We start from the raw sequence: 25,486 nt of genomic DNA, 5'->3' as shown, positions 1-25,486 counted from the left end.
ATCTTTATTCTAGTTGTTCGTTATTTTGGCTATTTTGGTTTGGTACAAGACCTCCAAAAGATCTGGTAGAGGGCCATGGATGCTAAAAGTAAACTTTTATCTTACTGGGTATGGCACAGATCACCTAAGAACATCCAGAACCCAAAGACCTCCCTGTATTCTCTGTCAGTCTAGTTTGGGCATCCAGGTCTGACTCTGGGGCGGTGGGATATGAGGTGGGGGGGTCAGCGAGGATTATCACTCACAGCTCAGTGGGGGTTCTTTCTGAGTTTTTTGGGAATCACTGGCACAATGTTTATCACTCATAGATGGACAGAAATCCAACCTTAATCCCTGACCCCTCTGGATTTAATCCTGACCCAGTTTGGTGAAGGGTTCTTCAGGGTTTGGATTTCTCATAGAAACAAAGAAACCTTCAGAGGGAGAGCTGGAGAGATTAACAACGATGCTCTACCATCACTTCTAGCATCTTCAGGGAAGCTCACAGAGTAAACAGAGACATTTAGGAGGAACTGTTGAGTTAGCGGTTAGAAATATACTCCAGGATTTTAAATACTTAAAAAACTCAAAAGCTAAATAAAAGCTTTCTATACAAAGAAGTACACAGAACTGCTAACCCAGGTTTTTCTTTCAAAAGCATGAACTGAAAGTTTAACAACAACATGTGTACCTTCCTTGTAGCATAATCTACCCATGTGAACATACTTGTTATCATTTTTCTGTCCATTTTGTCTGAGAGACGTAAGCAGAATGTGGTAAAAATAGTCCAGAAGATTCTCAGTGCATAGGACTTGGCTCTCACGTGAGCAGTCTGAAACTTTTGACTATTAGCATGCATGCTGATATAAAGTCAAGCCAGGCAGCTGACATGCACCCAGTCTGAAACAGCTGTAAAATCACAAAGGTGGGTAAAAGAATGCCAACATGTTCCTGATTCAACAGCTAACGAGTTCTGAACTTCCACTGGTGTTACAGTAAACACTAAAAACTGTGCAGCAGGAGCTTCGTAAATGGGTCCCCATGGCCAAGCAGCTGCATGCAAGCCTCACATAAATAAGCCCAACGCCAAACGTCTGATGGAGAGGTGTAAAGCATACTGGACTGTGGAGCAATGGAAACGTGGTGTGACCAATCATGCCTCTCTGTTTGTAAGATTGGCACCTTCAGGAGGAACTGGAACAGAGATTCTGAGTCAGGCCTTCTGGTCCAACATCAGAGCCTGACCTCATAAATGCTCGACAGAATGAATGGGCACAGAAACACTTCAACGTCTTGTGGAAATCCTTCCAAGAAGAGCTGAGGCTGTCAAAGTTGCGACTTGATTGTCAGTGTCCCTTCCTCGCACTGGCCAATAAAACTCAAGAATGATTTGCTAACAGCAGCGGCAGAGGAAAAACTGATCTGACTTGTCTTTTCAAAGGTTTACAGCTGCTGGAAATGCCAGGACAGGATTATTTTGTTTTCATTGTTTAAATGAAAAAAAAATGAAGGGCACAAAACTTTTGAAAGTGAGGTTACAGATTCCGCCAAGGAAAAGAAGTCAACTTTCAAAACCTAACGATGACAAACGCTGGTAAGAAGTGCTCTGACACTGAAGTTGTGAAAACATGACCTAATCCAGCTACAACCATATCTCTATGTAACTGTGCATAGAGCCTATTTCCTCTCAATCATCACATCTTTCACTAAACATGGCCTCATTTTGCATGCCTTCCAACCTTAATACAAAGTTAAGCCTCAACCACTTGTAGGCTCCACTTCCAGTCCAGACTAGAAACAGTGGGATCCAATAAAAAGACAAAAAAAGGGGAAATCAGAAGGGCTGTTTGTGCATCCAGTGCATGATGCCATTATTAAATTACAAGCCAATATTAATGCTAATAGGATGATTTTTCATGCTTTTTAACAGCAAAAAAAGAAATGACCAACATTTGCAAGGGATGTGCACAGAATTTGGTGGTCATGCAGCTCAGTTTTGCAAATTCTGCAAAGCTCTTGAGCAAACAGATAATCTAACAGCTCTGTCACCTTTGAACACTGCTTAAGCCTCTTGTCATTTAAAATCAGTCCATATATTGATTGTTTCATTTACAGCTGCAGCATAATTTAAGGGTCTGAAAAGCTGTTGAAATGCAAAAATCTAATCTTGAGAGATGGAATTGTTGAAAATTTGATGCTATTTTTCTGCAAGAAGAAAAACGTTATTTTTAAATGTTTCTTATAATTTAAAGAGCTGAAAAAACTCCTAACAGTGGAAAAGAAACAGAATCTTTCATACAAAAGCCTGGAAATCACTCTGCCTGAACCTGTCATGTAGCTGTGCACAAACCGCTGCATCTCAGCTCATCCCCGGCATGTAGACCTCCCTCCAGACACTTTGTGCAACAAGCGTGCACTTGAATGCACCGCTTCCCATTTAAAACAAGCATCAGCTCTCACCGTGCATCGTAGCCCCCGCTCCTCTCCTCTCCTCTCTTTCCTGCAGGTTTTTTCTTCAATCAGAGAATCTCAGAGAAACTTCCAGTCTGTCTGCGTGAGTCCTCAGCACACTGACCGGCTCTCATTCTGCCACCACGGAGTCAAACAAAGGCTTTCAAACTCCACTCCCCTTTTTGTGAGGAGAGAGAGAGAGAGAGAGAGAGAGAGAGAGAGAGGGAGGGAGGGCTGCGGTTGCCATGGCGATGCGTCTCCTGCTGAGGCTAATTTGTGCACACCACTTGTAGGGCGAGAGAGGAGAGAGAGAAGGCTGTTTACATTCAAACGCTGTGGTGACTTTTGTGTCCTCTCCCTGCAGCTGACTGGTCAGATGAACTGGTGTGACGCCGCCTTAAACTGGTTTAAATGGACTGAATATGAGCTTGCATGAAGCTGAGCCAATGGAGAGTCAACTTTATCTTCCACGAACCTTTCAATCATGCAGCCGTATGCTTTTATTCTCTTTTTACTGTCTCACCAAAGCAATAAAGCCACCCTTGTTTGCTGCATATTCATTAAAGAGCAGCCTAAAATAAACTGGAGAGGTGAACAGCCTACTGTTAGTCTCACAGATACACAACCACAACAAAAACACTAAAATCAATAGCCTCTGATCGCTCTTTATGGCTGCTGTTCCATTTAACTGTCAAACACGCACACTCGCCATGATTCAGGCTGCAAAGGGAGGGTGTTACTGTGACAATGGGAGGCTGCAGATGATAAGCATAGATAAGCAGGATGACAGCTTTTATGAACCAGTATTAATATGTAAGATCATGTTTGTCTGCGAGGATGAATATAAAGAGTTTTTCTACAAAAACACAAAGAAAAATGTCTGTAAATCTGCTTATCCTGCTCTCATTTGATCTGAATTCTCCTCTAAAGTCGCATCAGAGAAAAACAGAAAGCATTCAATTCTTTAAATATGATGGGTGAAGGAAGAAAAACTGATATTTTAAAGGATTTTTTGATGTTTGCTATCATGTCTAAATGTCTATCAGGAGATAAAAAAGCAGAAAATCTAACCCCATATGTCCGGGATCAACAGCTGGTGGTCAGAGCACCTCATCAGGCCCTCCACAGCTTATATATGGTGTCTTTTCTTAATCCCTACAGCTACGTTACAGCCATTATACTGAATATTCAACCAAAAATATGAGCTACTGATCTAAAAAGAAGAAAAATCTTGAGTGGTGGAAACAAATCCTCTTCTTTTATGACTGAAATGTTGCATGAATCTTATCCTTACTTAAAACATAACATGACAGCCCTAAAACCATGTAGTAGAAATGTCTCAGTCGCCCCCTTGTGGCTGGCTGCAGTGTAAGGATTGGTCTCACTGTTTAAGGGGACATATTATGCAAAAAAAAGTATATATATATATATATATATATATATAGGAGAGAGAGAGAAACATCTTCATAAGCGTGAAACCACTGAAAACGACTGAAAATGCTGTAGTATTAATGCCAAGCCAGTAAGTGGCGCTCTAACAATCCACGGAAATGCACCAAAAGAGACAAAATTCTGGAAAACTGCCACAAACTTTCTCGTGGTTGCCCTTCTGGTTGTCCTCCACACTGGATTTAAGAACATATGGTGCATGCTGTTCTCAGTGGTGGTAAAGGAGCATCAGATTTTGCCGTAAAAGCCATAAAAAGCTCAGTAGCTTCTGCAGCACAAACACAACCCTGTTATCCGCCATTGTTGTTCTGGTTTGACACACGCATGTGGTGTAAGTGGGCTAAGCTATGTATGATGTAATCATTTCAAGAAAGATGTAGTTCTCCTCAAAACTTTAAGTTGGATCCCCACTCTGAAGAGCACCAGAGATTTTTTCAAGCATTATTTAAACCTCAGGTGTCAAACTCAGGGCCTAGGGGCCAAATCCAACCTGTGGAACAGTTAAATCTTGTATCTCATATTTCTATTCATATTTCTAACTGGTCCATCAGTCTGAGGTCTGCAGATTTCCTTAACTATAACAATGTGAACTTATCCTTGATGATTTAAGATATCCTTGTTAAGTCATACAATCTGAAAAAGCAAGGAGTAAAAATATTTAGATAAGAAGTCAGGAATGTGGGAAAAGAAATTAATTTGACTTTTAATTTCATATTTTCAATTTTGCACAATTAGGACTCAAATTTAGGATTTTGACATTTAATTTCATACTTTGAGCATTTCAGCTCATAATTTTGACTTCTCATATAATATTTTTGAGCTTTAAGACTCATAATTCTAATCTTTAAGTCATATTTTGACCTTTTAACCAATTATTTTGTATTTTATCTCATATTTTCAACTCCAAACTTTGACTTCATAATCCAATAGTTTGACCTCTTAGACTCACAATTTAAAAATTCAAATCATATTTTGACTTTTAATTTCATGATTACAAATTTTATTTCATAGCTTGACCTTTTAAACTCATGATTTTGACTTTCTTTCTAATATATTTGCCTTTTAAAAATACACAATTTTTAAATTTCTATTTCATGTTTTGACCTTTTTGACTAATAAATGTACTTTTCTCAGATTGAGAGCCTTTAAACTTAACTTTTTAACTTTTTAAATGTCAATCATTTATCATCAGTTCTAAGGTTTTTGTTCATATTTTATTACTGGTGAAACAAGGTTGTTAGTTTCTGGTTAAAAAGGTGACCCAGTTAGTTCATGAGGTTAGTCCTGAATCCAGAATCCGGCCCCTGTTGTGATTGACTTTGACACCCCTTATTTAAACCCATGTCGCTCTTCATGCATCTGCTTTCTGACAAATTTATCTTGAATATTAAAAAAACACTGGATACATTGTTTGAATACAGAACCACGACATAAGTAAACTAGCAGCACTGTGGTCTGGCTGGGATCTGCATGGACCCCAAATGAAAATAAATGAGCACAGTGCAATCATTTTTTTTTGCACGTAGCAGACAACCTTAGTGGGTAACAGCTGCCTGAAAAAACAACAGAAACTGTGTGTGTGATGACACTGATAGCTAACCTCAATATTGATAAAATAACAGTATCATGGTGACAGCACAGTGGACTGACTCGTACTGTAAGATAACAGCGTTTCAGTCAGAGGATCAATGAATCCTTCCCAGGATTCCCCACTAACCCTCAATGTCATCTTTTGTTATTGTTTTGATTTAGAGCCCCGGTATGCTTCAGTAGCAGTGTTCAAAGAGTACAGCACATGTGGAAATGTGCATGTCTTTAAAGTTTATGTCCTAATATTTAAGGCCAACAATCTGTCCTCAGTGTTCTGCATTCGGTCAATATATTGATATTTCCACCAACCATCTGCAGGAGTCCCATGAGCCTGCAGGCTTTTTCAGTGCGACGTCACATCACTGCACCAACAAAACTCAGTCAGTCAGTAGGTCAAACCCTACTTACTCCTCTAAGAGTATAATCAAATCAAAGTGTTGATTTTTAATGCCAGCGTTCCTCGCTGTCCTTACTCATGCCCTTCGACACCTGCTCAGAGTCAAACAGGCCGATGACAGGGACGCCTCTCGGGGGCTTTTAGGGGCCGCGTGCCGTGCCTCACCGACCCTGGTTTCCCCTGGGGCGGCCCTAACCTCCCCCCTCCTCCCTCCTTCACTACATTAAGCCTCATTGAAAAGTCATCATCTGGCCTTGTTTAACATTCAATCAGAAGGAGAGTCCAGACGGTCGTGTGTCGCCTCATAAAAACATGCAGGCTGTCCAGCTGGTCTCCCACAGGACAGCAGAGATACTCATGTTGACATCTACGTGTTCTGGAAATGCAGGCTCACATTAAAGTGATGCAACATGACAAATCTGCATCAGCTACCGACGTAAAGGTGTGCTGTGTTAATGTTTATTAGCAATCAGGGGCACAGCCAGCCGTGTGGAGGAGGAAGTTTTGTCTCTAAAATGTGGACTTTTTAGGGAGTTTTTCTTTGCATTTACAGCTGCGCCATGCCACACTTGTGAGCTCTAAATGGGATTAAAGGATCATTAACAGTCATAATCACAGATGTGATGCTTTTAACAAGATAGAAGCTTCCTGATTTCAAAGGGCGACACATTTATGTATCTATTTTAAATAAAGACTTAAGGTCTCAAACTCTCCAAAAAGATGATATTAGGAGCTGATGCATACAGACTGCAGCTGACTGCAGACTTTTACAGTGATAACCTTCATCTGAATGAACCAGAGACCCTGTAGTTAAAGGGACTGTCTGGCAGCATTTACAGTTTGCCACAGTAACAGAATTATTAGCTTTTACTTTACAACAAGCATCATAAGAGTACTACTAATGACACCAACACCAGCAGAAGTGGCTCCGGCAGACAGTTTTTCAGCTTTGATGATGCTGACGAGTCAGTAGGTCATTCAGACTGATATCGATCAGATACTGATCTAAGAGCAGTCTGACAATTGAGTTAGTCAATAACTGGGTCGCCTGGGGAGTCTGACGAATCACAAACCACGATCTGAAGAGGAGACATTTAATGTTAGCACCCCAGACACGCCAGCCTGACACGCCAGACACTCTTTCACACATGCATGGTGTAGGGTTATGTTACACATCCACCAGTGACAGTGTTTGGGAACAGCAGAAACTTTCAAAATAAAACTTGGAGGGACATTGGATAGATGTTCTGTCTGTCACATGTATTATGGACCAATCAGAGCAACAAAACATTTGCCGTGGTACACTCTAAACCTGTTTCTCTATTGGTGTGTTGAGGTCTATTAGTGCGCCTTATTCTTATAACTTCAGTTATTCCACTATGCTCCCAAACTGCAGATATCTACTGAGTTTTATGTTCAATATACCTATGAAAGATACAAATATCTATCCAATAAGGGGAATTCCTCTGATCATGCAGGGTTTCTTTAAAAATGATTTAACAGATAACTAAATTCATTCAACTGCAGTAAATAAGTTGCAGCTGAAGTTAGCTTTTGCACAAAATATTTAGACTTTTTTAATTTACACCAACAAGTGTAATTTTTTTAGAAGTAGGACCGCAATTTTCCTCTAAGTGTGTAGATGTGTGCAGCCTCTAAAGGAGTATACTAGATGTCATTAACTGAACAGGAAGCCATTGCCATGGAAGTACACTATTCTTGCCAAACAAAGTTTGCGTATTAAAGGGAGCACATTTTACCCCTTTGAGACAAGTTTATGTTGGTCTCAGAGATCCCCAAAACATGCCTGGGAAGTCTGTTGCTGAAAAAACACTACAGTATAGGATTTTTGCATGTTTATAAAACCCCTCTATTTCTGCCCTGCTCAGAACAAGCTGTTTCTGTGTCTGTGCCTTTAAATGTTACTGAGCTGTCTGACTCCGCCCCTCTCCAGAAATAGATGTAGCTTAATGGATATGGCTCTCAGCTGAGAGGAAGATCAAGAGAGGAGGGTGGAACTTTCTTCCAAGCGGTGAGGGCCAACTGAACCTGTGGCGGTGCTAACTCCCCACATGGCATCATGAGGGGGAAAATCTGAGATTGGCTTGCTTTAGCAAACATTTTCTGAAAGGTGGAGAAAGAGAGGGGGGAGGGATTAGATTTTTCTGGTACTTGAGGGGATTGTGGACAGGCCAGGAGAAGATATTTTTGTTAGAAAAGCCTGAAAAAGTGATTTTTGCATCATATGTCCCCTTTAAAGGCAAAACTTTACGGAGGAGGTGGACAGTCTGGATCCAGTCCCTGTCATCAGATGGATCCATGTTTCAGAACACCAAAGTAATATGTCTGTTCCCAGCCAGAGACTAACTGGACCAATCAGCATCATTTAAGGAGAAAGGGGCGGTATCTGAAAATGAAGCTGTGAAGCTGCCAAGACGCTGTCACCATGCACCCGGTCTGAAACAGCCTATGAGGCAATACTAACAGCTGTGACGTACAGACCCATGTCCAACAAGGCGCTCTGTGCTCTGCCCACCTCCTCTGTTACAAGCTGTCTTTAATTGAGGAGTCTTTTTTATCAGACCAGCCCTCACAGGCTCATTAGTATACCACTATTCACTCTAAATGCAGGATTTTGACTTAATGAGGGAGAAAAGCTGGTAAAAAGCGGCATTGCTAGCCTGATCTGCAGACGTATCCTGATATGAAAGCAGCCTCAACACCCAAACAATGGGGCAAATTTTAATCAGGTCAGGTTGCATTTTATACTATAATTATGGTGGCATAAGCAGCCCATATTTTGAAGACAAAATAAAAATATTATTATCATGCTTTACACACTGAATGTTGTGACAATAACTTAGCATAGTTTAAATCTAATATTCATAACATCTCCTCCCTGTTCCCAGCTCAGACGCTGATTCCCACCACTCTCTCCTGTATATCATTTGTGTACATTACCCCACATTCTCCACTGCTGCGGCCTGTTGCCAGGCAACATGAGGCCAAAGGTCACCAAAGAGGGCAGACACTTCTCATTCCTGTCTGCTGCTGCTGTGTGGGAGTATGTGTGGGCTGTTTGATTATGAAATGACAAACGATTTAAACACATCCTCCATCATCCTCCAGCGCTCAGACATCCTGTCCTGCCCGTGTGTTTACCTCAGGAAATAAAGGGTTAACAAGTGGGTATGAACCAGAGCTTACCTTGTGTTTATTTGGTTTAATGCAGCGGATGAAATAAGGGTTAGAGGAGCTGAGAGTGGCCATCAGGGAGTGCAACGAATCCTGCAACAAAACAATCACAATTTAGAAATATTATCACTGATTTTTCTGCTGTTGCTTCTACTATTATTGCCCCTTCTACTGCGCTAGTTCTCTCATTTCTACAGTTTAGTTCTGGTTATTCACAAAGTGTTTTAGAGGAGAAGAGAGAGAGAAACTACTGAGAAAAGAGCTGGAAATTCTAGTTTGATGCTCCAGATATGCCCTGGTCTCAATCACAGTGAGTTTAAATCAATCCTGACAAGGTTTAGGCATCCTGGGAGGGTAAAAACAGTTTTTTAAAATCCCATATTAAATATGGAAAACTAGTCTGACTTATATTTAATCTAAAAATATAAAATTATAAAGTGTTTTCCTATCTTTGGAGCAAGCGAGGTGTAAAGTGTCCATGTATAAATGGTAAGAATTGTCAGAAGTTGGACATTTCTCTGTTGTTAATCAGTTTTTGTTGTTTTTATGTAGTAAATTCTAACCTTTTAGATACTGGGTTTTTAGTTTTATGAGCTATAAGCTGTAATCATTTAGATTAAACAAAAAAGTTTGCTCATCTTATGTTTAATATATCTTAAATAAAGTAAATTTGCACTCTTTCAATCAAATTAAGGAAAAAATGGTCATTTCCACAATATTCGACCTCTTTTTTAAAATTTACCTCTACAAGTTCCTTGGACTTATGAGTTTTCTAACTGTGACAATAAGTTGTCAGTGGTCACATGACCCTGATTACGTGCAAAGGTCAGATAGGGGTCAGGAAGTGAAGCCCACTAGTCAGGAATCAATGAGAACGCAGTAAAGTAACCACATTAAAGCTTTTTATGGACCTGCACGCTAATGTTATCATCAGGAAACTTCTATATACATTGAGTATGATCCCCCTCACAAATACAGTGATTTTATTTTTTAATGCATGGGTTAAACAATTTACCTGGCTTGGAGGTGGAAATCACAAATGACTCAGTCCTGCAGACCTCCTATTAGATATCTAGCCGGATGAAGGGAGACGAGAGCTCTTGTACTGAGCTAAGAGGCTAGCTGGGCCTCTTTAAAAGCTCTTCAGTGTTGTTTTGTCTCAGTGCTTTAATGGAAATAGTACGATACCTTAAACCTAGTGGAGTGACTGATGGAATAATGATGTTTCATTTGTGAACAAGCTGGTGCTTTTACAAACCTATAGCACAAAAGTATGTATATTTGTCTTTGGTAGATAATTTCTTTGGTGTAACAATGCTTCCTGGCAATAAATCTTATACCACTGTAAAGCCTGTTTATTTCTCTTTTAAATGATGCCACATTTGTAAGGAGTATGCATTTATGGGATGAGCAGCAGAGCTGAGTAAGTGGGCTGCATCAATGAAAAAAAGTCCAAATCTTCTCTGTCAATGCCAAACAGCTGATTCTGCCATTGACTCCTGTTTGGTGGAGTGGATGATTTAAGTCTGAAGAAACAAGACAAATTGGCAGTTTAACCATTTATTCATTTAATAAACATCCCCTTTATATGGAACATGGCCTTCAGTTTGGAGACGGTCCTAAGGTTCACTCCAAATAAGGCCATATTTGCATCACACAGGCCCTATCCAGATCAGTCAAATGTAGCACGCCGATTCTTAGAGTGGACACCTACTGACCACCGTAGCAGGGCTCACAGCTGTCAACACCTCAGAAGCTCCAAACAAGAGTCAACAGCAGAATAAGCTGTTCGGCACTGGCAGAGAAAATTTGGCTGATATTTCAACCCACATACTCAGCTCTGCTGCTCATCCCACAGATGCATGCTCCTTACAAATGTGGCACCATTTAAAAGGGAATTAAACAGGCTTTCAAACAGTATAAGATTTATTGCCATTTACACAACACAGAAATAATCTACCAAACACAAATCCCCTTGCTTTTCATGCTGAGTTCATGCACCATAGTCCCAGGCTCTTGTTTGAGTGCCAGTTTCCTATCTTCCCTTTTTGCCGTTATTGATCCACATTTAAAAAGCCAAACTGGTACCAAATGAGGAGTCGTTTAGGAGCCAAAAGCTGGCTCTTACTAATGAGCTGAGCTGAATGATCTAGGTCTCTAAAAAGAGCTTGGTTCCCATCACAACAAGCAAAATTACACTGGCATCAGCTGTGAAAACACAAGAAAGTGCCGGACTGCTTGGCGAAAAACGAGCCTTACTGATGTCAGCACCTAAACTAGAGACCTATATTTACACATTTTGCAAACTTTAGTAGCCATAAGAGCATTATTTTGTTTGTAGCTGTCAGACATGTCAGACATTTCGTCCTGACAGTCTTAAATTAAGACATGCAGATTTTCGTGTCTTACCTTGAACTGGGAGCTGACGGTGGGCCGTCTGTGCTTGGAGGTGCTCTTCAGCGTGTCCTGTTTGTTTCTGCTCAATACGTGCTCAAACAGATCGTAGACAAAGTCCAACCTGACGAAACAAAGAGGTCCTGTTAGAAAACACAGGCAGGGAAATGTGCCAATAGTGGAAAACAAACAGCTTCTGCAGAAAGGTTCATACTTTAATAATCATTAGACCCCTGAGTGAAAAATAAAAAACATGATCGTTTTTGGGGCCTGCTCCACGTCCATTACCCAATCTAAACATAAAATATCTCCATGCTTTTGGATTTGAAGCAGCAAGTCTTACTCAAGCAGCAACCTCCAGCTCTGGAAAAGGAAGTCAATGCTGCAGAGTCACATTTTTTTTACCTTAAAGCTGCAGGTTTTAAACAGGAGATCAATCATCATTCACTCAGCCTATGCATTTTATGAAAACCACCAGTTATTAATGCTGTTTCTGTGCTGGCCCAGCTTGACTTCAGCTCATCGGGTATTTAAAAAGGTTTGATTTATAATGAAGGTAAGTGATGCGGTGACCATGATGACCCTGAACAAGGCATTCACTTCTCAGTCTTTCTCTATGTTTGAGTTATCACAGGAGATAAAATGAAGTAATATTCTGAGCCTCCTACCTGCTCTCCCTCAGCAGGTTCAGGATGTCGTCTCTGAAAGTGTCTCTGTTCTTCTCCAACATCCCCCTCACATCATACACCACCTACAACAAACCACAAGGGGGCAACGGAGAGTTTTATGAGAACAAAGGAGAGCACAACAGCACCTGGAGCTGAGTCTTCCTCTGTGGATTTTCAGGTTAAACTCATGAATTTCAATGTTTTGTGGCAAAATGGATAAAAAGGATGATAAAATATCCATATAATGTATATAGTTATCAATAATTGAACAAAAAGGCAGCAGACTTCAGGATCGTACCTCTCCTGCATAGTGTTTGACTCCAAAGTAGTGCACAGCCACGCGAGGTTTCACATAGAACGGGTTTTTCTGCAGAAAGAAAGACAAAATAATTGAAAAATGAGAAGATATTAAAATCTGCTGCCAAGAGAAAATGATTCAAAACTTGACATGAGCAGTTTTATCCAGAGGAAGAAAACTCAGTTTGTTTTGTTTAAGACATCTAAGCAGGATTAGGGTTAACCCAAAAAAAAAAAAAAAAAAAATTGTCTTCGTCCCTGCAGAGAGGAAGTTTCAGACTAGAGCAGGGAAAATGTAAGAAGTCCTACCTGTAGACTGAGATCTACTGGTAGATCTTTGAGGCATTTTAAATCAATCTTTTTAATTATTTATCTTATTGTAGTTTATTTTAACAAAGTAGACGTATTTCAAGTAGATATTTAACCCTAAATATGCATCAGGTCTGAGTTTTTTCCACCCCCTTTAGTTTTCAAAAACAGCAAGTCTAGCAGTGAAAATGTGTTCTAAACTTGTGTGCAAATTTACTCTGGAACCATTTATCATCAGCCTCTGGTGGCCCACCTTGCACATCTCCTAAATTTCTTATGCAATGTGGTGAAAAATATTTCAGAAGGGCATTTTTCCTCTAAATAGCTGTCCTCGTTGTAAGAGTAATCCAATAGCCTTAATTCTGTTAGATGACGTTTTTAGCAAATAGGTGTAGAAGTCTGGATAAAACAAGATTTTCTTTAAAAATCCTGAAAAAAGTCAGATAGATTACTCAATCCTGGACAGCAAAATTGTGACTCTCTAAATTCTTTTCATTATTAAATCTTTTGAATGCAAACTAATGCAGCATAAATAACTGATATTTACAAGATTGCTGCATGTTTAATTTAAGAAACCATAGCGAACAAAACCAAGCATATAATGTAGGATTTGGAGCTGATAATTATTGATCATCAGCCGATTATACTGGTGTTCTTTCAAAGAAGAAAATAAATGAGAGGTTGGAGGAGATGGAAAGTATAATTGCTGCAGCAGAGGCAGAGGAAGGAGGAAATTTTCACACTCGTTGGCCACAGACATGGATGATGAAATCCCTGACCAGAAATGCCTGTCTGATTTTGGGATGTCTGCAAGTAGGTCTGATAATCTGGATCCTGGTCTGCAGCTTTTAATCTCACTCTACACTGCACAAAATGTGCCTGAAGGCATAACACCAGACATGAGCACTTCATGCATCCTTGTGGACAAATCACAAGCTCGCAGTCTGTGTTGTTTTGATGCATGGTTACACTTTTAGGAGGCACATACCGCTGGTGGACTTTGAGGGGGGGGCAGAGGGAACAATCATCCTACCCAGTACAATAATATTTGAAAAAATGCTGCAAAATTGCACTCTTAGGTACCTGTTTGGAAGATAAACATGATGAAGGGCCCTTAAAGATGTCCTCCAAGTGGACAGAATTTGACAAACTGCCCTTTTAAATGTCTTCTAAATGAGCAGAAGGTGACAAATCACCATCTTTAGTGGCCTTTTAGTGAACAAAAGATGACCAAAGCCCTCTTTTGTACCCTCTTGGTAGGCAAAATAAAGTTCAGCATTAGTTCACACCAGTGTTAATTTCATCGACTAAAAATGTTCATCGACAGCCTTTTTTTCATGACAAAAACTAGACTAAGACTAACAAAAATAGATCTGTGATGATTAAAAAGGACAAAAATGAAGTTATATTTTCATCAAGAAGACTAAAACAACACTAAAATGTAATGCAGTTTTCGTCAGACATTCAAAATGCATCTGTACCTATTCTGCCTCTAAACTGTAGAAAGCAGGGACCCCATGTTTGGCAGAGTGCTTAGAACACACTACCATGATTTGGTACCAGATTTAGACAAGAAAATAAATGCTTGGACAAAAAGTGAAGACTCAAATGTGAGGACTTTTTATGGACTAAAACTAGACTAAACTAAAAAGAATAGAAATGACTAAAATGTGACAAAAACTAAAATGCATTTCATTTAAAAACTAAAACAAAGACTAAAATTAAAAATAGCTGCCATAATTAACACTGGTTCACGCAGGACACAGTAGTTGTACACCCCGCCGTGACCAGCTGATGGCCAGCTGATCCCAATCATCGTCTCCCAGCCCCCACAGCCAATCACAGCTCTTTCTCTCAACACAGCAGTGTATTTAAGTATGACACACTTCTAACTAATCCCTGCTTGCAGTAATGTTGATGCACCACGCTGCTGCTGCTGCATCACCTTCTCCACCCCAGCCTCCTCCTTTACAGCATAAAGCTGGCTGCACCCTCATATCGAAGTTCATGCTACTATGAATTAATTGCATTTGAACTAATCTTACTGAATACTGTATTCATCCTTGTGGGGATCTTTAGCCATGAACTCCCTAGAAAGTCAAAGCATGCTGCTTGACTAACCCAGGGGGCATCTTTTTGAGCAGAGCCTTCTCCGCAAAGTAAAACTGTAGACCCATTTTTGCAAGAATATGGTAAAATGTACGACGAGCATATTCCTGACTAAAACGGGAGAAAAGTCTTCTTCGGTGCCCTCCAAATGGGCAAAATTTGATAAGCCTTGTGTGCTAGTGTCCCACAGAATCACCCAGTAAATGCCCAATTTATTATTTTCGGCCCTGACCCCCCAGGTATCCAGAGTCTTCCGCTGGTTCATGTCCACTACATTCTCAGGCTTCTGCATAGTTTCAGGACTACATGAAGTATAAATCAGGATTTACTGATGCCAGGAGCAGAATCTTTCTAACAAACATTAAAAGTCAAAATTGCACTACCGAGTGTTGGCTGTGGAGTTTCTCCAGTAAGGTGTCGTCGGTGGCTTTGGGGAAGTGGCTCTCCTCATTCATCAGTGCCAGGAGGCCCAGTTTCTATGGGAATATATGAAGACCATCATCACTGTCAACATCTTTCCTTATCCTCACATTTATAAACTGTTATAATTATTCCTCCTTTCATTTGTCAGATCAGATCTCAGGAGAAGACCCAGATCTGGGAAAGTTCTGAGGAAATCAGCTGAAGCTAATGGGAAAAATAAGTCAAGATCAAGAGCAAAACAGAAATTACTGGAAAAGGAGCTCATAAAATGTGTGAGTACAGGTCTGCTTAGGGCTTTAACAGCTTAAAAATGTGTCTGATTTCTCTAACTTCCATGGAGCTATTATTCTACTTCCCAGTCTTAATCCTCCACACAAACCTTCTCAATCAGATCCAGACACTCTCCATTGTCCATCCAGTTGATATCGACCCAAACCAGACCCTCCCTGCAGACAGGAACAAACACAAACACTGGATAAGTGACATTTTACATATAACTAGGTCAAAGTTAAAGTAAAGAGCTATAAATCTGGTTGAAACATGGCCATAACTGACTCTTTGACACTCCTAATCTAGCTGATCACTCCAGAGGAATGTCAAAATTCTGTCCCCACATGGGGGAGCTCTATCCTTACAGAAACTGGCCTGTCAGAAAGTGCACAAAAACAAATTCACTTTTCAGTATCAGCAGCTCACATTTAACTTTTAAAAACAAAAAGATCCACCATCTTAAAAAACACCTCCACCTACTTGTTGTATTCAAGTTGCTCCAGGGAGAAAATGTGCTTGTTAAAATATTCCTGAAGCTTCTCATTTGCATAGTTGATGTTGAACTGCTCAAAGCGGTTGACCTGTGGAGAACAAGCGAAATAGGAAGCACAAACAGGAAGTTAATGAGCTGGAAAACAACGAAGCCCCGAGGTATGTTTACTAATTCACTGATTATAAATTAAAAACTGATTAGAATATGTCAGCAGCAGAGGAGACAAAAAGTCACATTATTGAGTTTAATTAAGCGTGCTTCGGTGAGGGAGTAGATTTTAATTTAAATTATTTAGATTTAATCACTTTTATTCATCCCTGAGAGGAAATGCAGTCTGGTTTTCTCCTCAGTGAGGGGATTTTCTGCATTAAAGTGTGAAGAGTTCATACTGAAACCCACCTCAAAGTTCTCAAATCCAAAGATGTCGAGGATGCAGATGGATTTGAAGTCCTCTCTGCCTCTGATCCGGCTGTTGAGTTGGCGGATGATCCAGTTGAAACACTGAGAGTAAAGTGCCATCGCCATCGAGTCTCTGGAGTCGACGGCCTGCAGGAGAGAGAGGAGGGCGTCTGTGAAGTACAGCTCAAAACAACAAGAACAAAAACTACAACTACTGATACTATGGTTGGATGGATGGATGGATGGATGGATGATGGATGGATGGATGATGGATGGATGGATGGATGGATGGATGGATGGATGGATGGATGGATGATGGATGGATGGATGGATGGATGGATAAATAGATGGATGGATGGGTGGATGGATGATGGATGGATGGATGGATGGTTGGATGGATGGTTGGATGGATGCATAGATGGATGGATGCATAGATGGATGGATGAATGGGGTAAACGTCAGGGTACGTTTTCATAGATCATAGTCCAGGTTTGTTCTGGAGTTTCTCTGACCTGTTCCACAGTGAGTGGCGTGGAGATCTCCTCCCCCCTGAGGATCATGGACCGGTGGGTCAGGACCTCGGCTAGCTGGTCTGAGTTCAACCCGAGGAGGTCTGACACTCGACTGAGAGCTGCTGATTAGACAAAACAAACAAACATCTTTCACATTTTGTCTTCATATAAAAGCTGGAAGAAACAAACATTTCTTCAGCCTGCAGCCAGAAAACAGGCTGTAATGGTCAAAACTTAGTTCCTTCTGTTAAACACATCCATTAAAACTTAACTTTTATCTTACTATTTCTACAAAAATGTTAAATCAAGACAAAAGTCAAGAAACGACTCCCCTCTCCTGTAACACTAAACCAGAACACAGGAGCTCTCAGACCTGATTTAGAGGAGACCTGAGCTCCTCCGGCCGTCATGAACTCGATGTTCCCCGTGTGGAGGATCCCAGCAAGGAGGCGCAGGACCTCCCCGATGCTCTCCTCTGTGAACTGCATCGTTCGCATTGCATTCTGGGAAACATGGAGAGAGATTCAAAGTTAAGTTCTGTTATGAAGGTGAACATGTTTTTTAGAGTAAACATGCTTTCCAGCTTACCAGAACATCGTGAAAGGTGCTGCTGTCATTGATTGTCTTGTCTGCTGAGCAGTTGGACTGTCTCAGGTAGTGGTAGCTGTCAGGCTGGGTCAGCCCAAACGCTTCTGCAACACCAAACACACAGGAATACCAACACAGAATTGAAAAGAAAGGCAAAATATAGAAATATTTTCCTTTGTAATTTCATAATATTTTGCATAAGTTTGTTTCTCTGTGGGCAACCTCTCTGCTGGTTGTTGGTTCCTGCCAACAGGGCGTAGAAAATGTGATAGTTTCTCTCTCCAGGGTTCTGCCGCACGACCCGGTTCTGCAGAAAAAAAGAAGAAAAGCAGTTAAGTACTTAAGTTTGCAAATACACAGCGAGTTATGGTACATTTGAATTGGTGAACTGACAGGATGGGACATTTTTTAAGCTTTTAAAGACAATTTATATTTGTGATCCAACAGCAGCTGAAGGCTAACTATCTGCAAATCTGGGAAACATTTGGTCTAACACTTCATTTCCTGCTTATTCTGATGTATTTTTTACAATGATTTCTGATGTAACCACATTATCTCCTTTAAATTAGAGATTGGGAAACCTATCAAGTGGGCAGTGAAGGGTAAAACTGGTAATAATGGGATCAACTAGAGGCTTAATAGTTCATTTTGATTGGTTGTAGCTTTAAAGGCTGTTAAAGTCTTGATGGTAGGATAAAAACTCACCTTTTCTAAGAGGTCTGTGGTCAGAAAAGTCTCAGTTAAGGCAAAAACACACATAACAATAGCTTAAAAGGAAATTCAGCTCATAACCTACAAGCAATTACAGTGATAAAAATGTGTAAATTCCACTTAAATGAGCTTTAAAGCAGCCCCCCCCAGTGCTTCTTTTCTCTCAGTTAAAGCAGATAAAGGTGAGCAGAGTGGGAGTAGAGTGTCCATTTCAGTGTTTTTAAAGGATACAGTCGACGATCCTGCCTCCCTGGATGTTTCCCTTCTGACTGAAGTGCAGCTGGATGAACTTCCCAAAGCGGCTCGAGTTGTTGTTGTACACAGTCTTGGCGTTTCCAAAGGCCTCCATGATGGGACTGAGGAGGGATGAAGGAGCAGGAACGTTAAGAATCAAGTGTTTCTGCCATAAAATCCTCATATTTGTTAATCAGACTGACCTGCTCTCCAGCAGCGCCTCCTCCACATGGGACGACTTGTCTCTGGACGACACCTCCAAGGAGTGCTGGCTCATGGCTGACAGGAACTTCAGGATTAGCTTCGTGCTTTCTGTTTTTCCAGCGCCGCTCTCTCCACTGAAAGATGCAAAAGAAAATACAGGTTAATGGAAACATCTCATACGCTAACATGCTTTAAAATGGAAGTCTGAGCCGTCTCTGTTGCTTTGTAGGCTGCAGACAGTACACTCAGGATGTAAAGTCTCATCTTTTGCAGCTTTCACCCTCGTTTTTTACTTTAATTGACACAGATAAAACGTGACATGACTCTGACCTCTGTTTGTCAGATCATAACAAAAGTGTGTGTAGGTGGAGTGTGTGCTCAGTGAAAGTGAGAGTGTGAGAGTCGACGCTGGCAGGTTGTTTGTGTTTGAATGAACTCCTTCTGAAGGTTTAAAGTTGTGTTTTGTTCACATTAAATCAGGTCAGAGGTGGATTAGGTGATGATGACTGACTCATGACTGAACCACATGGATGTCATTTCTCCACATGCAAGAGAAATAAGCAGGCACAGGTCAGCCACTAGATGGTGCACTAGACACTGCTCATGAGCTGTGTCCTGACATCTAGCTTTACGGATGAAAACCTAAAGGCAGAATCACAGAGAAAACTTTAAAATAAACCTGGAGATAAACATATCAGGATGCAGAGAGCTTCCTCTGTCTTTGCAGAGCCACGTCACTTTGAAACTTGAGTGCAAAGAGGCTTTGTCAAGGACACAACTGAAGGAAATATGTGCAATAAAAGTGGAACCTGGTTCATTCTGGATCAGGATTTACTAGATTAAGTCGGGCAGCAAAACAACACTGTATGTATAAGTTAAAGTAGTTTTAGACCCAGGAGAAGCATGCATGAGTGCATTTACCCAAAAATGTGGCAGAATCAGTTTGTTCTTATTCATATTGCACCAGATGACAACAATAAATAAACGAATAAATAAAGTTATCATGCAGAGCATGTCTTGGTTGCAGTTGCAGTCATCAGAAAGACTCAACAGAAATCCACCAAAATAAAAGCACATAAGAACTTCAATAAAAATCTATATCCATGAGGCTCTATGTCAGAAACTTCAAATATTTAGCCTAAACAGTAAATCTCCCCACCAAAGAGCCAAATTGTGGAAAAGTACCTTTACAAGAGCCGCAATCTAAATGGTGAAAAGTGGCAGAAATGCTTGAAGTAGCAATAAAAACAAGTAAAGGTGGCAAAAATGGCCAAAAGCAGCAACAATGGGTGAAGAGGGGTGAAAATGGGGAGAACGAGTGAAAAAATGGTCAGAAAGTAGCAAAAATGGGTGAGAAGTGATGAAAAATAAGTTACAAATAGCAAAAAATTGTCAAAGAAAGAGGCAAAAAATTGCAAAAAATATGAGTGAAAAGTGACTAAAATGGGCGAACAAGTGGCAAGTGGCATATTTTGTAATATATACACACATTCTAAATTTGATGCCTGCAATATGTTCCAAAAAAGTTGGGATGGGAAGGAAGCATGTTCATCAATGTGCTGCATCACCTTTTCCTTTAAAAACACTCTGGGGACTGAAAAAACTAGATGTTGACGTACTGAAAGGGAAATTCTTTCCCATTCTTGCTTGATGTTATCTTAATCTGATAAATAGTGCAGGGTTTCCATCATCAAACTTTGTGCTCCATTATGCAGCCTGCATTTTTAGTGGGAGACAGGTCTGGACTGCATGCAGGCCAGTCTAGGATCTGCCTTCTTCCACTGCTGTAACGCCTTCATAATGTGTCTCACTAAATTAAACAGGAACGCCCTTTAAAAAGGCTTCTGGATGAAAGCCCATAAATCTGTATGTACCTTTCAGTATTAATGAAGCCTTCACAGATGTGCAAGTGACTCATGATGCAGGCACTAATACACCCCCACACAATCACAGATGTCCATCTCAGATGAGCTCAGGCCCATAGAAGTGGGCGGGGCTTCTGGATTTTGCTGATATATGTCTTTGTCTTTGCAGAGTAGAGTCTTAACTTCCATTTGCAGAATTGTTAGTTGACAATGGTTTTCTGAAGTGTTCCTGTGCCCACATTGTAAATCTATCAGAGTGATTACAGTTAAGAGGTCAAAGGTCACAGATATTTCATGTTGGTTTTCAGCCTTGCCTCTAATATGCAAAAATGTCTTCAAATTCTTGGAATCTTTTGTTGTTATCATGCACTGTAGCTGGTCAGTCCACTATATTCCTTGTAATTGCTCGTCCAGTAATGTTCACAGACTGCTGGACTATTGCAGTCTTTAACAAAGTGGAGAACCTCACACCACTGTCAATTGTAAAGCCTTTCAGGAATGTTTATTTTACACCCAAACATGGTACTACCATCTGCTACCAATAATGCACCTACCTGTGGAACGTTCAGGTATTTTTTGAGCGTTTCATGTGTCCCAACTTTTTGAAACATCTTGCAGGCCTCAAATTCAGAAAGAGTATATATTTAAAAAAACAATAGAGTATCAGTGTTTGGGCTGTGCTCAGTTGAAAGGTTGAAAGGTTTTCACGTCCCAAAATAATTTTGAATTAGGATTGTTATTTGGCTTGGAGACATTCCCTGATATAGAACAAGCGTCAACGAACAGAAAGGTAATCTCCCTCCCTACATGACTAAAACAGCTGGTTAGTCAGTGCTCTTTGTTTTAGGACTCTGCAGGTCCAACTCTCAGGTGACTTTAAGTCAGTGGACACAATGAAGAACCCTCTAACACACCCAGTGACATTAGACATGAACCTGGCAACCCACTGTTAGCCTTATTTAGTCTTTGTTAATCATTAACCAGTAAACCCATTAAACTGACAACTAAAGAAACTCAGGAGCTTTAGATTAGACTCCAAAAGACATATCCTTCAACAGAAACAGACGGCCCCACAGGGACAGAGTCACGGAAACACACAGAGACCTTTAGAAGACATATAGAGAGTTATAAATATAAACTAAGCACAGAGGCCTCCATCATTCTCAAGTAGAAGAACTTTGGCACAACCAGGACTCTCCTAAGAGCTGGTCGCCCAGCCAAACTGAGCAATCAGAGGAGAAGGGCCTTAGTGAGAGAGGTGACCAAGAACCTGATGGTCACTCTGACTGAGCTCCAGAGATCCTGTGTGGAGATGGGACAAAGTTCCAGAAGGACAACCATCACTGCAGCCCCCCCAAAAAACCAAACAAACCCTGAAGGACTTTCAGACTGAGAAATAAGATTCTCTGGTCTGATGAAACCAAGCTTGAACTGTTTGGCTTCAGTTCTAAATGTTATGCCTGGAGGAACAAAGGCACCACTCATCACCTGCCCAACACCATCCCAACGATGAAGCATGGTGGTGGCAGCATCATGCTGTGGGGGTGTTTTTCAGCAGCATGGACTCAAGGGAAAGCTAGATGGAGCAAAGCACGGAGATATCCACATGCTTCCACAGGGCAGGGTTAGAGTTCCAGCATGACAGTGACTCTAAGCACACAGCCAAGACAACTCAGGAGTGGCTTAGGGGCGACTCTGGGAATGTCCTAGAGCGGCCCAGCCAGAGCCCTGGCTTCTACCCTATCAAACATCTCTGGAGACCTGAAATGTCTGTCCACCAACAGTCCCCATCCAACCTGGCAGAGTTCAGAAGATTCGCAGAGAAGTGGCAGAAAATTCCTAAATCCTGGTGTGCAGAGCTTGTTGCCTCACATTCAAGTAGACTCAATTACTGCCAAAGGTGCTTAAACTAAGCTCCAAGTAAAGGGTCTGAATACTTATGTCACTGTGATATTTCAGTTTTTCTTTTTTCTTAAGTTTGCATTATCTTTAAAATTCCCTTTTCTCATTGTCATGGTGGGGTGCTGAGTGTAGATTCATGACAATAGGAATGAATGTAAATGACTGTAGCATAAAGCTGCAACGAATGCACTGTATTTAAGGTCCCTTTAGCATCATATGAGGAAGCACTGGGCAGGAGAACTAGCTTCATTTAGGGACTGAGACCAGGATGGTTATATTGAGCAGCCAGCAATCCTCTGTGTGGCATTTTAAACGTTGGCTCCTCAGGTCTGTAAACTTTCACGAGTGTAGGTGTGACTCATTTTAGGAACAAAACTCTTCATTTGGATAATAGCTGGGTGATTCAGTTTTTATCCTGCAGGGTGTTCAGGGGCCTGATGCCAAAAGGTCAGAATTCTTTAGACTGATTTGTTCAAGGCATGTCTTAAAATCTCTTACATCCATGCAAATTGTTGTATGCATAGTTGTACAAATTTCCATGTTGTCCAGACTTCCCACAAGGCCCACCAAAAAGACATGGCACTGTAAAGACCCCTCTCTCTTTCCTCTGTCACCACTGAGGCTAATCTTGTAAACAGAACTGTTATCTCAGTTCTAACCTGTTGAATGGAGAAACTTTAGACTGCTGAAATTCAACACAAAGAACCTGAATGGATTTCTTTCCAACCCAAAGTTCCTTCAGTTCAGGGTTACAGTGTTTGTGAGACTTTAAGCTCCAGTTTTTGTGTCTCCTCACAGAAACACAGGAACAGAGGTCCAGATTTCCCTCCAGCAGCAGGTCTAACTTTCCTAAAGCGTTGGGATCTTACTTTAAAGGGCTCAGTGTGTGTAACTCATTCAAATAGCCTGGTCTTTAGTGATGGACCCACTAAGTGTAACTCAGTTAAAAGACCTCTGGACACATGCCAGCTTGCCCTCACACGTACGACTAAACTGCTTTTGTACTAATCCCTGGCTCTCTGCGTGGTTTTGCCACCCAAGGTAGAACTCCCCCCGAGAAAGGGGAGCAACTCAGCATGTTGGAGAGACTTCCCCTCACTGCTCTGGAGGTCATCCAGGCCTTTTATACCGAGGAGCAGAGTGGCACGCTTTGTTAGAGTCTGAGAGGAAACTGAGACAAGAGATGAACTCGGTGACAACGATGAAACTCAACAAAACACTTTCAGTCTCAGAAAATCTGCAAAATACCTGAATAAAGATGAAACAAACCATACTGACTAGAATTTACATCTTAAAGCAAGTATGTGTAATTATTCAGTTTGGTGCACTTTGATGGCTTCCAAAGTTACTGTTTCTTCTCCTTCTACGTGCATTTGTCGACAATCAGACGATGGTGAGGCCGACAGAGTCATCCTAAGAGTCCTAAGGAGCATGTTGACTGACCAGCTCAAGTAAGAATAGCAGATCTTGTACAAATATGAATCTGCTAGTGTCTACCAAGGCTGCCCATAATGGGGGATAAAGAGGAGGGTTTTCTGTCCCCTGCTAAATGGGGTGCCACGGAGGTCAGCAAAATCATGGTCCATTGTCAAGTTGAGATGTGGTAAACATACTTTTATTTCAACCCGAATAATAAACACATTGCACTATACCACTAGGAGAGTAATACTAGACGTTGGAACGCAAGAAAATGAAATAGGGACACTGTGGCAACTGAAGTGGAAAGATTATTAAATTCTTAATGAGGAAAAAATGGGCAAAAAGTGGCAAACTTGGTTTAAAGGGGAAGAAGGTGGCAATAATGGGCTAAGAGTGGCAAGGAAAAGGTAAAAGAGGTCAAAGGTGGCAGAAAGTGGCGAAAAATGGTTTCAAACCTTGAAACTAATGTGGTGAAAATGGGTTACAAGTGGCAAAAAAGGGTTGAAAGAGGTAGAAAAAAGTGGCAAAACTTGGGGTTGCAAATAGGGGTTGAAAGTGGTAGAAAGGGGTCTTATGTAGCAAAAATGGGTTACAAATTGCAAAAATTGGCTGCAATTGGTTGGAAGTGCCAAAATTGGTGTTAAAAGTGGCAAAAATGTGTTGAAAATGGGTTACAAAGGGCGAAAATGGGTAGAAAGTAGTTAAAAAAAAGTGGCAAAACTTGGCTTAACATGACAGATGGTGGCAAAAATGGGCTAAAAGTGACAAGAAAGTAGTAAAAGAGGTCAAAAGTAGCAGAAAGGGATCTACAGAAGCAAAAATTGCAAAAATGGTTTAAAAGTTGCTGAACTTGGCCAAAATGGGTCACAGGTATCAAGACTGGTGTTAAAAGTGGCAAAAATGGGATGAAAATGGGTTAAAAGTTGCAAAATTGGTTAAAGATTTGCCAGACATTGGTTAAAACTTGCAATAATGTGGTGAAAATGGGTTAAAAGTAGCACAAAAAAGGCAAAAACGGGTTAAAAGTAGCAAAGGAAATAAAAATGGATCCCATGTGACACAACAGGGTGGTATAAATATTGAGGAGCGGTTACAAAGTGGCATGATTAAACAATTGCATCATCGACTTAGTAACAGCTTTGATATGTCAGCACGGACAAAGGATGGTTGGAGCTTTACTGATTTATTCTATCAGTGAGAAAGTGGACTGGATTTCACTGAAAAGCTCTGAAAATAAAGAAGTAATATTTGCTGACAACGTGAGGGCATCAAGAGGGATTTAAAAAAATCACAACCAGTCCTCCACTCGTGATGCAGCCTAATGATAATAAAGCCGGAGTAAAAGATGGTCCACTGTTTGCTCTACTCCTCTGTCTTTAAGCCTCAGTCGATGAATCTAACAATACTGAGATGAGCTAACTGGCTTCTTCTAAGCTCAAGGCTGGTGTGTGGAGCAGTAAAGCTAAACAAACTTCTTAAGAAAGAACCACTGCCTAAGTCATACATAGTCCTGAAAGCAGGTGACTTGGGTGCTTTCTAGAGAAAGGATGAATTCCTTTCTCTCAGTTTAAAGTCACTGCACATGCAATTTCTCCCCACTGGCTAAAATTCCCACAATTTATTCAAGT

At 40.8% G+C, this 25,486-nt stretch overlaps 1 protein-coding gene across 3 annotated transcripts in view; it reads right to left on the bottom strand.

The window, feature by feature from the left end:
• Positions 1-25,486, bottom strand: part of myo10 (myosin X) — a 167,976-nt gene that overhangs the window by 37,378 nt on the left and 105,112 nt on the right. For 2 of the 3 annotated variants that reach the window (XM_041803145.1, XM_041803148.1), the window contains 15 exons: positions 18,672-18,806; positions 18,466-18,590; positions 18,229-18,242; positions 17,746-17,830; positions 17,524-17,627; positions 17,309-17,438; positions 16,936-17,057; positions 16,424-16,570; positions 16,012-16,112; positions 15,641-15,707; positions 15,222-15,314; positions 12,422-12,490; positions 12,124-12,206; positions 11,471-11,579; positions 9,074-9,154 (listed from right to left, as the gene is read on the bottom strand). In XM_041803145.1, the coding sequence (XP_041659079.1) occupies positions 9,074-9,154; positions 11,471-11,579; positions 12,124-12,206; positions 12,422-12,490; positions 15,222-15,314; positions 15,641-15,707; positions 16,012-16,112; positions 16,424-16,570; positions 16,936-17,057; positions 17,309-17,438; positions 17,524-17,627; positions 17,746-17,830; positions 18,229-18,242; positions 18,466-18,590; positions 18,672-18,806 (1,465 nt within the window). The remainder of the gene's footprint in view (positions 1-9,073; positions 9,155-11,470; positions 11,580-12,123; positions 12,207-12,421; positions 12,491-15,221; positions 15,315-15,640; positions 15,708-16,011; positions 16,113-16,423; positions 16,571-16,935; positions 17,058-17,308; positions 17,439-17,523; positions 17,628-17,745; positions 17,831-18,228; positions 18,243-18,465; positions 18,591-18,671; positions 18,807-25,486) is intronic. The other variant, XM_041803146.1, reaches the window with a different exon arrangement.

The sequence above is a fragment of the Cheilinus undulatus genome, linkage group 13, assembly GCF_018320785.1.
Source record: "Cheilinus undulatus linkage group 13, ASM1832078v1, whole genome shotgun sequence".
In the NCBI taxonomy this organism is placed as follows: Eukaryota; Metazoa; Chordata; class Actinopteri; order Labriformes; family Labridae; genus Cheilinus; species Cheilinus undulatus.
The sequence above is the reverse complement of the archived record's forward strand: the minus strand, read 5'-3'. Positions and strand labels throughout refer to the sequence as shown.